Source organism: Myotis myotis, unplaced genomic scaffold (assembly GCF_014108235.1).
Source record: "Myotis myotis isolate mMyoMyo1 unplaced genomic scaffold, mMyoMyo1.p scaffold_m19_p_3, whole genome shotgun sequence".
Classification (NCBI taxonomy): Eukaryota; Metazoa; Chordata; class Mammalia; order Chiroptera; family Vespertilionidae; genus Myotis; species Myotis myotis.
The window spans coordinates 192,888,379-192,902,643 of NW_023416335.1; the positions used below are offsets into that span (position 1 = coordinate 192,888,379).

The 14,265-nt window shown below is 53.3% G+C and overlaps 1 protein-coding gene across 1 annotated transcript; it reads left to right on the forward strand.

The window, feature by feature from the left end:
- The first annotated feature begins 720 nt into the window (after positions 1 to 720).
- TNFRSF1A (TNF receptor superfamily member 1A) lies at positions 721 to 14,190 on the forward strand. Its single transcript, XM_036297511.1, has 10 exons — positions 721 to 1,051; positions 8,864 to 9,017; positions 9,231 to 9,359; positions 9,573 to 9,722; positions 9,965 to 10,043; positions 12,021 to 12,094; positions 12,216 to 12,320; positions 12,657 to 12,685; positions 12,877 to 13,129; positions 13,266 to 14,190. The coding sequence occupies exons 1-10, from the start codon at positions 1,013 to 1,015 to the stop codon at positions 13,574 to 13,576; spliced, it is 1,323 nt and encodes a 440-aa protein (XP_036153404.1). The 5' UTR covers positions 721 to 1,012; the 3' UTR covers positions 13,577 to 14,190.
- Positions 14,191 to 14,265: the final 75 nt, after the last annotated feature.

Sequence of the window (14,265 nt, forward strand, 5' to 3'; positions counted from 1 at the left end):
GTGTTGGTGGGATAGGCATTGTTCCTCTCACTCCATAACAAGGGAGCCAAGACCCAGTGGAGGTGCTGTGTGAGGTCCCACCAGTGTTTGGTGGCAGAGCCAGGCTCAGCAGCTGTGAGACGCAGCCTAGCACAGGCTGGGTGAGAACCAGATTGGAGGGAGGGTGTGAAGGCCGCAAGCCAGGGCAGAAAACTGGGGTTAGGATTTACTTGGAGGTTTAGATTGGAGGGGTACATTCCCAAGAAAGTGGGAGATGAGGGTGTCAGTGGAGAACTCTGGGAGAACGGGAAGAGTTACTGAGGAACACGGAGTCCTTGTCATGTATCAGACACGTATCTGCCCTGTTTCAATCAATCTTTACAGCAACCACTTGAAATGGGGTCTCACTATTTGGCACATTGGAAAGTAGGCTCAGAAAGTTTAGATTGTTTGTCCAAGACCACCCAGCTAAAAAGCAGAGGACTTTGAACTGTACCTCAGGGAATTTGAACCCAAAGCCCTGGGTCTGTCTATTGCTGTTCAATTGGGAGAAGCCAGGGAATGGGGGTGAGGAGGGAGGGGGCTTACTGCGCGTGGGTGTTTGGTTGGGAGGGTCAGGTTGGTGGATCCAGGACTGTGGAGCCTCCCACTGTGCTACAAAGAGTTAAAAAACCTTTGCCCCCTCCTCCCGCCTCTACCCGCCTCCTCCAGCCTCCTCCCCCAAGTCCTTCCTGTCTTGCTGTTGCAACACCCATCGGCCTCTTTCCCTTTCCCTCCCACCTCTTTCTCGTAGTCCGGGCTCAGGCTCGGGTTCTGGCCTTCGGGGTTTGAGGCCCCTGGGACTGGATCCTGATCTTCATCCCAAGCTCAACCCTACACTCCCCCACCTAAGGCCAGGGCTCCTCTTGGGATCTCCTGACGGGCTCATCCCGGGACTCCGGGACTCGGTGAATGCCACTTCGCCTGCCGCCACCACTGCTGCCTCCGCTGCCTGGGCCCTGATGGGGGAGTAAGAGGCCACAGCTGGCCGGACATGGGCCTCCCCACCGTGCCTGGCCCACTGCTGCCACTGGTGAGACCAGGGACCAGGGCGGAGTAGGCTGGTGGGAGCAGGGTGCCGCCGGCGGGCTGGAAGGAGCCCTCGCCGCCGCGGGGAGAGGGCCCATGGCCTGACCTCAGCCAGAAGCGCAGGTTTCTCTGAATCAGGGGCAGGGGAGAAGTTTGAAAGGTGGGGAATGAAGGGGGGCTCTGGCCCCTGATAGCCAAGGAAGTTCGCTGGGGTTAAGGGGTGTCTGAAAAAGTGGGGACAGGTGATGGCCGAGGGTAGGGCAGATTTGGTAGGGAAAGGAAAGGAGTGGGGGAAGGAGTCAGTCTCTCAGATTCCAGATGATTCAGAACTCTGGCCGGCCCAGGAGTGAGTTGGGGTGTGGATGTGCGGCTGCCAGCAGGAGAGCAAACCCTGCTAGAGGCAGGAGTGGGGTGATAGTGAAGTGGGGAAACAGAGTCTGGGAGAGGGGGTAGGTGGGTGTGGTAAGTTTGGGGTGGCATATGGTGGGAGCTATGTGGGAATGGAGTGGGAACTGGCATGGGCCGCCTGTGTAGAGCATGTCCAGTGCTCCCCCCAGGCTGAGGCCTCCCACTGGGGACGTTCTTGTTTGTTTGTTTGTTTTGAGATGCCACACTTTCAGTGGTAAATCTGGTACCAATGGGGGCATTCTTCAAACTCTGCCTCCGCCTCAGTTTCCAGGCTGGTGGCCTCCGCTGGACTGCCCCTCTCTAGGTAGCTAGCACCAGCTCCACCTGGACACTGCCCCTCTGCCTGCCTGCCGGCCCCTCCCCACAGCCCTAGACAACAATCCCTTGATTTCTTCTAGAGTCAGTTTGAGGAAGTTGGAAGAAAGTTGTTTTCGTCACTGGAAAATGTCCCTTTCTCTTGCCTTGGTCTTATGTCAGGTATCCCTTATCACTCTCCGTGTCTGGAGTCACCCTGTGCAGATGCCCCAAGTCCCGTCCCCCCCCCCCCCCCACACACACACCTGGCTAGGTGCATTTCTCACCTGTGATGCCCAGTTTCTTCTGAGTCCCTGCCCACCCATGGCTCCTTCCTCTCCTCCCTCAGGGTGTTAACTTTCTCTTCCAGAAATCTCCTCAGACTTCTCAGAGTCTCCTTTTGGAAACCCTTTCTCTTGAGTTGCCTTCCTCTCCCTCTCTTCTCCATATTTCTAGACCTTAGTGTCCCATACAACCTCTCTCTACCCTAATCTTCAGGTTCTCCCACCTCCTGTCTCCCAGCCCCATCTCTTCCCTTCTCTCACGGCTGGCCTCCCAGGTCACCCCATCCAGCAGCTCTGCTATCTTCTCTTCTCTTTTTGGCAGCAGATTCAGTTCTGGCTCCCTCACATGCTAGTTGCCTAAACTTGAGCAGGTTATATAACCCCTCCATGCCATCGTTTCCTTATCTCTAACATGAACGTAATAGTCACTACCTCATGATGTTGTTTGGAAGATTAAATAGATCGATATAGATTAAATATTCAATTTATTAAGTGTCTGCTCTGTGCTAGAGACATTGTTTCAGGTGTTGGGACTACAGAATACACAAAATCACTGCCCTCATAGAGTCTCCATTCTAGAAGAGGGATAGGATATAGCAAATAGAAAGTGCTCCGTAAATGCTGGCTTTCACATCGTTAGTGTTAGGAGTCCATAGTAAAGTACAGTAGTCATTACTTGATAGCTACTGCATTTGGAAAACAGGGGACACACATAAAGAAAAGTGTCTGGGGGCTGGGGCTGATCTGATCCAGCCCAGGTGAGAGTCTGACACCAGCTCAGCCTGGAGTTGGAGGGGAAATGGGAGGTATGCAAGGTCTGGATGAGGCTGTCCATGAACTTTCCAGCAGCTCACCATTCAGTGGGCAATTCAGAGCACACAGTGTGTGTGTGTGTGTGTGTGTGTGTGTGTGTGTGTGTGTGTGTGTTGGGGAGGGAGTGGGGAAGAATACAGGAGAGAGCGTGACAAGCAAACAGGACGTTGCTACTCTCAAAAAGCTTACAGTCTAGGAGCCAAGACAGCTTTCAGCAAAAATATGATTTTGGAACAGTGTGGAGGGAAATCTTCACGAAAGCATCGTGACGTGGTGCCCTGGGACACCAATGGAGTGTTGTCCAGCTGCCTTTTCTTGGGTAGCAGACCTCAACTCTAGTGTCTGTGCTCCTGTGCCCAGACCGCAGAGCCTACAAGTGGCTGTCTGCAACTGTGGAGAACTCATGAGAGCATGAGCGGTGTTGTTTCATCTCTGCCTCCCTGGTGCGTAGATTTTGAAAAAATATATGTTTTTATTGATTTTTTTTTTTTAGAGAGAGAGGAAAGGAGAGGGAGAGAGAGAGAAACACTGATCAGTTGCATTTCCCACCTGTGATGCCGTTTCTTCTGAGTCCCTGCCCACCTATGGCTCCTTCCTCAGGGTGTTAACTTTCTCTTCCAGAAATCTCCTCAGACTTCCTCTGACCAGGGATGGAGCCCACACCATGGGTATGTGCCCTGACCAGGAATTAAACGGGGGACCTTTTGGTGCCTGGGACAGGTCGATGCTCAACCATCTGAGCCACACTGGCCAGGGCCCTGGGGCATAGATTGATTGCTCCTTAACTATTTGTTGACTGAATAAAGGAACAAAAGATTGGTTAGATGGGGTGAGGTAGGGAAAACCTTGTAGAAAAGTGGATTTTCCCTGGCTGGATGGCTGAGTTGGTTGGAGTGTCATCCCATAGACCAAAAGGTTCAGGTTTTATTCTCAGTCAGGGCACATACCTAAGGTTGCAATTCCATCCCGGTCAGGACATGGGGTACAGTCAGGGTGTGGGGTGCATATGGGAGGCAACGGATCCATGTTTCTCTCTCATTCTTCCTCTCTCTCTAAAAATCAATGAACATATATTCTGGGGTGAGGAGAAAAAAAAGAAAGGAAAAGTGGATTTAGAGCTGAGATTCGAAGTCACTGACCGGCAGGGTGGCTAGAAAGAAGGGAGACTGGTTGAGGAAAATTAGAGGAAAGGAGAGAGGGGTTTTTGTGTTGGGTGGTGGTGGCAGGAAGCTGAACGCCTTGGCTGGAGTGGAAGACCATGTTGAGGAACAATAAATGAGAAGAACCTTGGCTGATATGGCTCAGTTGGTTGAGTGTTGTCCCATGCACCGAGAGGTCACCGGTTCGATTCCCAGCCAGGGCACATGCCTGGGTTGCAGGCTCAATCCCCCAATCAATGTTTTTCTCAATGATGTTTCTCTCCCTCTCTTTTTCCCTTCCTTCCTCTCTAAAATCAATAATAAAATAAAAAAAATTAAAAATTTAAAAAAAGAAAGAAATGAGCCCTAGTGGGTTTGGCTCAGTGATAGAGCATTGGCCTGCAGAGCGAAGGGTCCCGGATTTGATTCTGGTCAAGGGCACAATTCCGGTCAAGTACACGTACGTACCTCGGTTTCAGGCTCCTCCCCTTGCTGGGTCCCTGGTCAGGGCTCATGCGGGTATCAACCAATCAATGTGTTTCTCTCACATTGATATTTCTCTCTGTCTTTTCCTCTCTCTTCCACTCTCTCTAAAAATCAATGGAAAAATATCCTTGGGTGAAGATGGAAAAAAAGAGAAAGAAATGAGAAAATCGGAGGGAGTGTGGGAGGGGATGAAAAGAGAATCTTGAACCGTGGTGCCAGGTGCAGGAATTCATTCATTCATTCATTCATTCATTCATTCATTCATTCATTCAGAAAGGGTTCTCTGAGGGCCCACTGACCAGGAATGTGTTCAGAATTGTAGTGAGACACCTCTGCTATTCTCAGGATAGCAGTGACCTGTGGAAATGATGTCGAGGTCAGGCTCTGGAGAGGAAGATTCCCACACATGTGGGTGCAAGTTGAAGCATGAGTGCAGATAAGGAAGTCTGTGGGATGGGTTGGAGCAGGAAAGGGGCTGGCAGTCTGCTGGATGGCAGTTGCAGGAATCCAGGTGTGAGGCAACCATGAACATGGAGAGGGCCTTGAGATCACAGAGGAGGGACTGGCAAGAAGAATGACAGACTGGATGGCAGCAGAGGTGGGGAGGGCCCTGAGGAAAGAAAGGTGGCAGAGGTCTCAGCATTGGTGCTGAGAAGTTGGTGGTGCGACATTTTTCTAGGGCAGGAGATTGATGGATTTAATTCGGGGCCTGCGAAGGGTCCGGGGAATAGCCAAGTGAAGTACGTGTCTTAACAAGCCAGAGCAGAGGTTCTCAAACTCTTATCGGCCTTTGTATCATTCGTAGGTGCTGCTTTTACTCACCAGTGACTCTCAAAGGGAGAGTGGGGGGGGACACTTATCACAATCTCCAGTGAGGGTGTGCATGTGTGGGATGGAGGCGGGTACTTTAAGAACTCTCCCCTGGAGATAAACATATTCCTAAGGGGAGGCGGGACACTGACTCCCTCTTTGGAAATCATTGGCTTCACCTGGAGTGGAGGGCAGATCAGCCATTAGGTCAACCTTTTTTTTTTTGTTTTTTTGCTCCCCAAGTTCTGGGTGCTGAGAAGATACCCAAGAAGATAGGCCACTATCTCTGACCAAGATACTCTCTCTGGTCTCTTAGAGAGTTTATGGTCTAGTGGGAAGATCATATCTACTTACCCAAGATAATTCTATTATGATAAGTGCCAAGAATACATAAAGTTAATTCGTGTTATTAAAGTTCACAGGGGGCTGAGCATCTAATGAGCTTGGGTAGGGGAAGCCTCATTAATGGAGGGCTTCAGGGCAGGGAGGTGGGATTGCAACGGGGCTTTAGAGAAGCTGCATGAGCTCCTCAAAGGTTCTGACATTAAGTGAACAAACACAATGTAATGGACAAATTCTTACAGGGGCCCTAGCCCCTGTGGCTCAGCTGGTTGGGCATCGTCCCGTGCACCGAAAGGTTGCTGGTTCAGTTCCTGGTCAGGGCACATGCCTGGGTTGCGGGCTCAATCCCTGGTAGGGGATGTGCAGGAGGCAGCTGATCCATGTTTCCCCTCTGATGTTTCTCTCGTTTCTTCTCTCTCTAAAAACCAATAAAAGTCTTTAAAAAATTCTTACGGGGGAAGGGAACAGCTGAGCAGTCTGGCGAGATGGCTGGGTCAGAGTAGACCACAGGGTCGCTTTCCACCCCCTGCTGCAGCCCCAGCACAGGAAGTCGAACTTCAAAGCCTCCCCAGACGGAAGTTGTGGGGGAGTTGAAGGGGTGCTGGGCCACCCCCTCAGCTGTCTCTCCACAGGCACCCCCGGCTTCCTGCCCTTCCCCTGCTCCAAGTTACAGTTACACAAGCTGGGGTCTGGGTGCTCTGAGCTCACCTGCTTCTGCTGTTTTGCTGCAAGATGCAGCTGCTGAGGATGGTGCTCACTGGAGCCAGCCAGTGCTAACAAACAGTGCCGCTGCTGGGCCCACAAGAGACCTGGGCGATGGTACTGACTGGCATCCCTTCTTGTTTGTTCTCTCCTGGACGAGGGTATTCAGGGCTCCGAGGTTTTCCTGTGCTGCCTGTGTGTTTGGGGAGGGGCTGAGGAGGCAGAACTAGCCTTATTTCCCAAGGATCATCTGGGAGCCCAGAGAAGTCCCCAAACTCAACCTAACTGGTCAGAACCTGGCAGCCAGGCTGTGGGAATGTAGCAAACCCGATGGGACGGGGGCAGCCTTAGCTGGCTTCCTTCTGGAACTGGGGCCTGGGAGAGAACCCAGGGATGGGGCTCATCTGTAGGGACTGGTTGAACTGGGAGGAGGAGCCAGGACTGGGCCTAGTCTAAAGGAAGGGTGCTGGGGGGTGGGAAGGAATTGGGGAAGGGATTGAGTGGCTCTCAGGGAGGGGTGGGTAGTGACTTGATGGGAGGAAGCCAGGGGTTGAGGGAGACTTCCCTTCGGGATGGAATGGGAGAGGGAGCCACTTCCCGAAATACAGGGGCTTAGTGGGACAGGGGTCGGTTGCCTGGCTCTTTTGAGAGGGAGGGGAGGGAGGAAAGGGGGCGCACAGGAGGAAGGGATCCGGTGCTACCAACTGCTGGCTGGCCCCTTCATCTTTCTGCTGACTCATGACCCCTGAGGAGCTGGGGAACTGCTGGTTCCCTCTCCCCTCCCCCAGGTCCTCTCCCTCCCTTTGGCCTGAGTCACTGGGCGGTGCTTCTGGGAAAAGATTTCCCTTTCCCGGATTTGACTTAACCCCCAAAGTGCTGCTGGAGAGGGGACACGTGGCCGAGAAAGCTTCCCTCCCTCCCGCAGTCCTGGGAAGTTTATTCCTCACAGGCTGAGGTCCCTGAAAAGCTCCCCCCAAGGCTGTCCTGGAATTGGAAGCCCCCCTCCCACGCCCCCCCGCACCCCCCCCCTCCTTCTTCCTGGCTCTGCCTTTGCTGGTTGGCTTGGCTCCCAGCCTCCTGGATGGAATGCCAAGTGCCCACGACCTTAGGTGCTGAGCTCTCCTTCGGGGAAAGCTCTCCTTTTGGGATCAGGAAGTTCTTCTCATTAACTTCTCACACTCTTCCTGTTGCCCTGGAAGCCCCAGGCCTGCTCAGGGGAAATGGTGCAGCGCCTGCCTGCCTGCCCGCCTGCCCACCCGCCCGGAGTGGGCCAGGAAGGGCCGCTGCCCTCTGAGGAGGGGGACATGCCTCTTGGGGAGCTGCTCGGGTTTGCTGCTGTTTCTGAGCGAGGCTTCCCCTGTGGACGCCCGAGGCCCGGGCGTTTGGGCTGCTGCAGCGTCTGCCAGGGGGTGACTGAGGTGTGTGAGCTGCCTAACTGCCTGTTGATATGCGGGGCCACTGGGGCTGCGGGCTGCTAGGCCCTCCTGTCCGGGCCGAGGTTTCCGTGACCTGATGAGTCTGTGGCTCCCCATTATTTAATGTACTTTGAGGACATCCTCTTTTCTTGACATAAACAGCTCTTACAGCAGAGAAACAAAAACCGAGAACTAGGAAAAGCCAGCAAGAGGCTGACAAAGAGCAAAGTTTGGGTTGGATGGAGCTCAGCACTGACCCCTGGCTTTGCTGTTCAGGCACCTAAGCCAGAAATGGGCCAGTGAGTCAGCTGCCATGGGCTTGCCCCGAGGCTTCCAGAATGCTTCGGTGTGCAAAGAGCTTTGGGACTCCCTGGCCCCCCCTTTGCTCCTGACTTGACTGAGACTTAAGCTGGATCCCCAGCCTCTGGCCAGTGCCAGCTGCATGTAACCGACATGCCTTTGTCTACTCCTGTCTTCGTGGGAATTTTGTAACCCCCCCCCCCCCCCCCATTCTTTGACTCCCCTCCCACTGGCCCTGGCCGACCTGGAGTATCTGTGCAGATTAGGTGGTGGAAGGGGTGTGGCATAGAGTCTGAGGGTGGGATTCTGAGTGAGTTTTTGATACAAATTTATCAAGAAACTCTTGCTTCTGCGTGCTGCCCAGGAGTGGTGCCCACAGGGACATCACTTACCTCCATTCCACTGTGATGTGACTGAGAACCTTGTTGCTGGTATAACATAAAAGAGGAAAAGTGCACAGATCCCCTGGCCACCTCTGCGAACGTTCACTTTGTGGTAACACAGCACTCAGATGGAGAAACAAGCTCATTCCTTGGGACTGCTTATTGGGAAGGAAGGGGCAGAACTGAGGTAACCTATCAGTTCCCAATTAAAAAGAACAAAACACCTTCCTTGAACATCTGCCCTGTGTCCAACACTGTTAGCTGCTATGGGGAAATAAGGATAAAGATACAGCTGGGCCTGGGGTCCCCCAGACTTGAGTTGAAGGGACATAGGTCATGACTACACAGAACAACTAGAGGACAGTTAAGCACGCGATTGCACGGTGTCAGCTGTTCAAGCTTAGATCCTGATGGGATCTCCTCTACTTATTCTTCCCCAGGTGCTCCTGGCTCTGTTGGTGGAAATATACCCCTCAGGGGTTATTGGTCTGGTCCCTCACTCCAGGAACCGGGAGAAGAGAGAGAGCCAGTGTCCCCACGGAAAATACGTCCACTCTCTTAATAGCTCCATCTGCTGTACGAAGTGCCATAAAGGTAGGAGGAAGTCATAACCGTGAATCTCCTCGTTATGGGTCCTGCTACTTTCTTTCCTTTTGTCCCCAAGTCTCCTAACTTAGCTGCTTCTCTCTGGCTGAGATTTTCTCCCTCTTTTCCTCTCTGGAGAGGTGGCCCAGGCTGCTTTCCCTAGCATGGAGTTCCATCCTTGAGCTCTCGGCTGCAGCCTAATCCAGACCCTCCCAATCACAGGGACCTACCGGTACAATGACTGTCCAGCCCCAGGGCGGGACACAGAATGCAAGAAGTGTGAAAACGGCACCTATACTGCTTCGGAGAACTACCTCAGTCAATGCATCAGCTGCTCCATATGCCGGAAAGGTGAGTCTCAGGAGAGGGCAAGGGCTCCAAGTAGGATGGGCCAGGTGGGCATTGAGAAGGGTGTGCGTGCCTATCCACCTGGGAGGGTGTGCAAGTCTGTGCTGCTGGGTGCGGGCAGAAGTGCGTGGGCCTGTGTGATAGAGTGCGTGGGTGGGCGTGAGTGCGTGCCACAGAGAGAGAAGAGGCTCCTACCCCATCTCTTCCTCTCGCTAGAAATGGACCAGGTGGAGATTTCTCCTTGCACAGTGGACCAGAACACCGTGTGTGGCTGCAAGAAGAACCAGTACCAGGAGTCTTTGAGTGACACTCTTTTCCGGTGCCGGAACTGCAGCCCCTGCCTCAATGGCACGGTGCAAATCTCCTGTGAGCATGGCCCTCCTGACCCCAGCCCCATCCTCATTGCAGGGGTGGGCCCTGTCTTAGGGGGAGGGTCTGCCCCTTTCTGCACCCCTTCCCCAAGAGGCAGCACTTTCTATCCTTCCCATTCCTGCAGTCTGTGGGGACACCTCCGCTCGGGCCATCTATCCCGGGCCCTCCCGGCTCCCGCCCTGCTCCTCAGGCTGCAGGCCAGCCCTCCTCTAACTGTGCTGCCCCTCTCTTCACAGGCAGTGCGAAGCAGAACACCGTGTGCACCTGCCACACAGGGTTCTTCCTAAAAGACAACAAGTGCGTCCCCTGTGATAAGTGAGTATCTCCCAGCTGCTGGGCACTGAGTCAGGGGGCACAGGGTGGCTGAGGTGAGAGCCTCCAGCAGGACAAGGGGGACACCCCAGGGTGCTCTGGCTCCCACTGGTTGTTTGAGTGGGAGACACTTCATGTCAAGACAGCAGGTAGACCTTCTCCTTTCCCCTAACTTATCGGTCAAGTCTTAAGAAGTCTTTGGGGATAGAGGCTCAGACACCAGGGACTTGTAGTTCTCCTAACTCAGGCATTCAGATTCTTCTTTTTTTGACATTGAAATTCTTGGGTGACAGTGCCTATAATTAATTCACATCTCTGAAATCAGACTGCATCTGACAACAATGGATGCTGTAGCACGGTTTAACTGGTAGCTCTGTGTGAGTGTTTTATGCAAATAATGGTGCCTCCTAGTGTTGATGGTATCGTAGGTTTCATGCGATATGGTATTTCCTCCCCAGTCCCTTTGACCAGGCCTCCTCACTCCTGGCTGTTCTTGCATACTTGCTTGCAAAGAAAAAACTCTGAGAGCTCTAAAGTTGAACTGACCTGGGTTTAAATCTCAACCTAGCCATTTATTGGCTGTGCACCTTTGGGCAAGTGATGTAACATCTCTGAGTCTTAGTTTTTTTTAACCTTTAAAGTATGGGTAATGTCTGGCAAGTGTGGCTCAGTGACTGAGCATTGGCCCATGAACCAGGAGGTCACGATTCCATTCCCTGTCAAGGCACAAACCCGGCTTGCAGGCTCCATCCCCAGTAGAGGGCATGCAGAAGGCAGCTGATCAATGATTCTCTCTCATCATTGATGTTTGTTTCTCTCTCTCCCTCTCCCCTCCTCTCTCTAAAAATCAATAAAATATGTTAAAAAAAAAAGTAAGGGTATAATGACATCCACTTGGCGAAGTTGTAAGAACCACGATATATAGCTACAAAATGTCTGACAAGAAACTCTTCTTTTTCCCGCTAAGCTTTGTCTCTGCTTGAAAGAGCTTTACACCCATCCCATATGGTTCTCATCATGAACTTGTGAATCTGAATCTTTCTGCTTTCAGATTCCTGGTGAGAACTCACATTTTCAAGGTCCTTCTAGGCCTCCCATGGAGTTCGCATCACTCCACGCTGCCCAGTAACCGCTCCCAACGTGGGAAGATGTGTTTGTTCTAGAGTGCTCTCTGGTGCCGGCCAGCAATGTGTATTTTTAAATTTTTCACATGCATGTTGGACCCCTCCCTCAAAGTCAGGTATTGTCTATAGCAGTGCCATCTTGAGAAAAAGCTCTTTAACCTCTCTTTGCCACAGGATTCTCTTCAGCAGAACAATGATAAAGTAACAATCCAATGACAGCTACCATTTGTTGAGCACTTATTATATGTCAGGCAGGATTTTCTCACTCAGTCCTCAATCCTGATAGGTGGGTAGGATCCCTGTTTTCCTGATGAGGAAACCGAGACATATAGGTTACATGACTTGCTTGGAGTCACACTGCTAGCCAATGACTGGGCTGGAATTAAACCCCAACCCTGGCTGCTTTTAACTGTTTTCCTACACAGCCTCTTCAAGATCAATTACAGTTTTAAATTATTTAAAAAATATTTTTTATTGATTTCAGAGAGGGAGAGATAGAAACATCAATGATGAGAAAGAATCATTGATTGGCTACTTCCTGCACGCCCCCTACTGGGAACTGAACCCAAAACCCAGACATGTGCCCTTGACCGTAATTGAACCCGGGACCCTTCAGTCTGCAGGCTGACGCTCTATCCCCTGAGCCAGGCCAGCTAGGGCTAAATTAGATGATTTTGTGGTTCATTTGTTTCATTCCTTTGCATCAATTCCAAAGCTAGTTTTAATTTTCATTCTTTTTCAAGAGGTAGTTAAAATACTTGTAAAGCAGAGAATCAACAATGTGTTTTTTTCTTTATTTTTTAACCTGTATTCCTATGGTAGGGCCCCTACTCACCTCTGCAATTTCTTCCTTTAGTTGTGAGAAAAACACGGAGTGCACAAAGTTGTGCCCATCCACAGGTGAAGTTATTGGGGGCTCTCCGGACTCAGGTGAGGAGAAATAACCGGGTGCCCATGCTCACCTGCCCTGTCGTAACCTTGCCCCGGCACCCACCCTTCAGCCCTGCTTCCTCCTGTAGCCCGCCCTGATCACAATCTGCTTTGTCCCCAGTGCTGTTGTCCCTGGTGATCTTCTTTGGTTTCTGCCTTTTATGCCTCCTCTTCATGGGCTTAACATGCCACTTCCAACGGTGGAAGCCCAAGCTCCAGTCCATTGGTGAGTGGGGCCTCTGGGAGGGGAAAGGGTGCCAGTGGGGACGTGAGAGGAGGCCGGGTGGTAAGACCCACCTGTGTGGTAAGAGGCACCAGCGCGCCAGTGAGGAGGGGAGTGAGCATCCCCCTCGTTCGCTGTGGGGCTCCCTTGGTGGGAGGTGGCCCTGGATGGTGGTAAGAGGTCACACTGCATCAGTAGCTCTCTCATCCCTGGGACTCCATAGGCCCTGAAGCATGTCACCACAAGTCCCCAGGGCCAGCCCCAGTATGGGCGCCAGGGCTGAGAGGGGAAGTGAAATTTGTGACATATTGTCTCTCTCTTTTTTTTTCTTCTTCTCAGTTTGTGGGAAATCGACACCTGTAAAGGAGGTAAGATGAAACCAGGGATCCCTCCCCTGCTTCTCTGACTGCCCCTTGTAATCTTGTAAGAACCAAATTAGGTATTGTCGCCCCTGACCCTGAGGATCCCCTAACTCCCTCTAGCCCCAACCCCATCCAAAATGAAGAGGACCGGGCTGTTTTCACTCTCCCCCACGAATGCTGTACCTCGTCTCTTTCAGGGGGTGCCGGAGCTCCTGGCCTCCGCCCCAGGCTTCAGCCCCACCACAGGCTTCAGCCCCATCCCCAGCTCCATGCCAAGTTCCACCTTTACCCCTGGTGACTGGCACGACTTCAGAGCTGCACCACCGCCCAGAGAGATGGCCCCATCCCACCAGCAGGCCGGCCCTCTCCTCACGGCGGCTCCAGCCTCCACCCCCACGGCCACGCTTCTTCAGAAGTGGGAGGGCAGCACCTACACGCAGCGCCCAGAGGGTGAGCGCCCAGCTAGGAAGCCCGGTGGGGGTGCAGGCGGGTGGGGCTCCAAGAGAGCAGATGCATGAGCCGGGAGCCGGCTGGCCCGGGCGGGCCTGGGAGCCGCAGCCCCATGTTCACCCCCGCTTCCTTGCAGCGGACCCAGCCATGCTGTACGCCGTGGTGGACTGCGTGCCCGTGTTGCGCTGGAAGGAGTTCATGCGGCGCCTGGGGCTGAGCGAGAACGAGATCGAGCGGCTGGAGCTGCAGAACGGCCGCTGCCTGCGGGAGGCGCAGTACAGCATGCTGGCGGCCTGGCGGCAGCGCACGCCCCGGCGGCGCGAGGCCACGCTGGAGCTGCTGAGGCTTGTGCTCCGCGACATGGAACTGGAGGGCTGCCTGGAGGAAATCAAGGCGGCTCTGTGCGCCCCCCCCTCCCTCTCCCTGCAGCCGCACCTTCCCCGATGAGGCCATGCCCTCGGGAGGGGCCTGCCCCGAGGACCCGAAGACTTCCTGCCGGGGGACCTCTGAAGGACTTCGCAAGATGTCCTCTGGACCTTTTTTTTTTCTTTCTGCAGAGTAAGGGTCTTGGAGGGGCAGGCATGAGCTGGCAGCCACTTACTTGGTGCTACTCCCTCAGTGTTCAGAGCTCTCTCAGCTGAGCACTGCCGGAGGGTCAGCTGTGCGTGTGCATGTGCGTGCATGTGTGTGTGTGAGAGAGAGGGAGAGAATGGAGATGGATAGATGCGTTGTGTGCGGTTGTGAGAGCCTGAGTGTGCCCCGAGCCCAAGCGGGTGGTTGTGGGGACGGCAGGCGCCATGCCTCATTCCTGTTTTGCCTGGAGGACCCATCAAGGCCCTTTAGCAGCCCTGGTTGGTCCCTGGGCCTTTTCCACAACCCATAAGCAATCCGTATCAACTATGTCATGCTAATCGAAACCTGGCACCCCTGCGGTCCCTGCCTGGACACAGAGTAAGCTGGACTCTCCCCGGCAGGGACAGGCACACACCCTGGAGCCTCCCGCTGGAGCTTGGACTTCTGTAAATACACTAAAACTGGAGAATTAAAGCTCTGCTCCTGGAGGGAGTGGTCTTCTAAGTGGTGGTGGGAGCCCGGGGCCAGACCTGGGTCCCGCTGGGTGGGATGGTGACAAGTCC

What these genes read in the sequence shown, in the direction of transcription:
- TNFRSF1A (XM_036297511.1), top strand. Translation starts at nt 1,013, where the DNA reads ATGGGCCTCCCCACCGTGCCTGGCCCACTGCTGCCACTG. An exon ending in CTGGCCCACTGCTGCCACTG is followed by an intron (nt 1,052 to 8,863) that starts GTGAGACCAGGG and finishes ATTCTTCCCCAG; the next exon opens with GTGCTCCTGGCTCTGTTGGT. An exon ending in AAGTGCGTCCCCTGTGATAA is followed by an intron (nt 10,044 to 12,020) that starts GTGAGTATCTCC and finishes TTCTTCCTTTAG; the next exon opens with TTGTGAGAAAAACACGGAGT.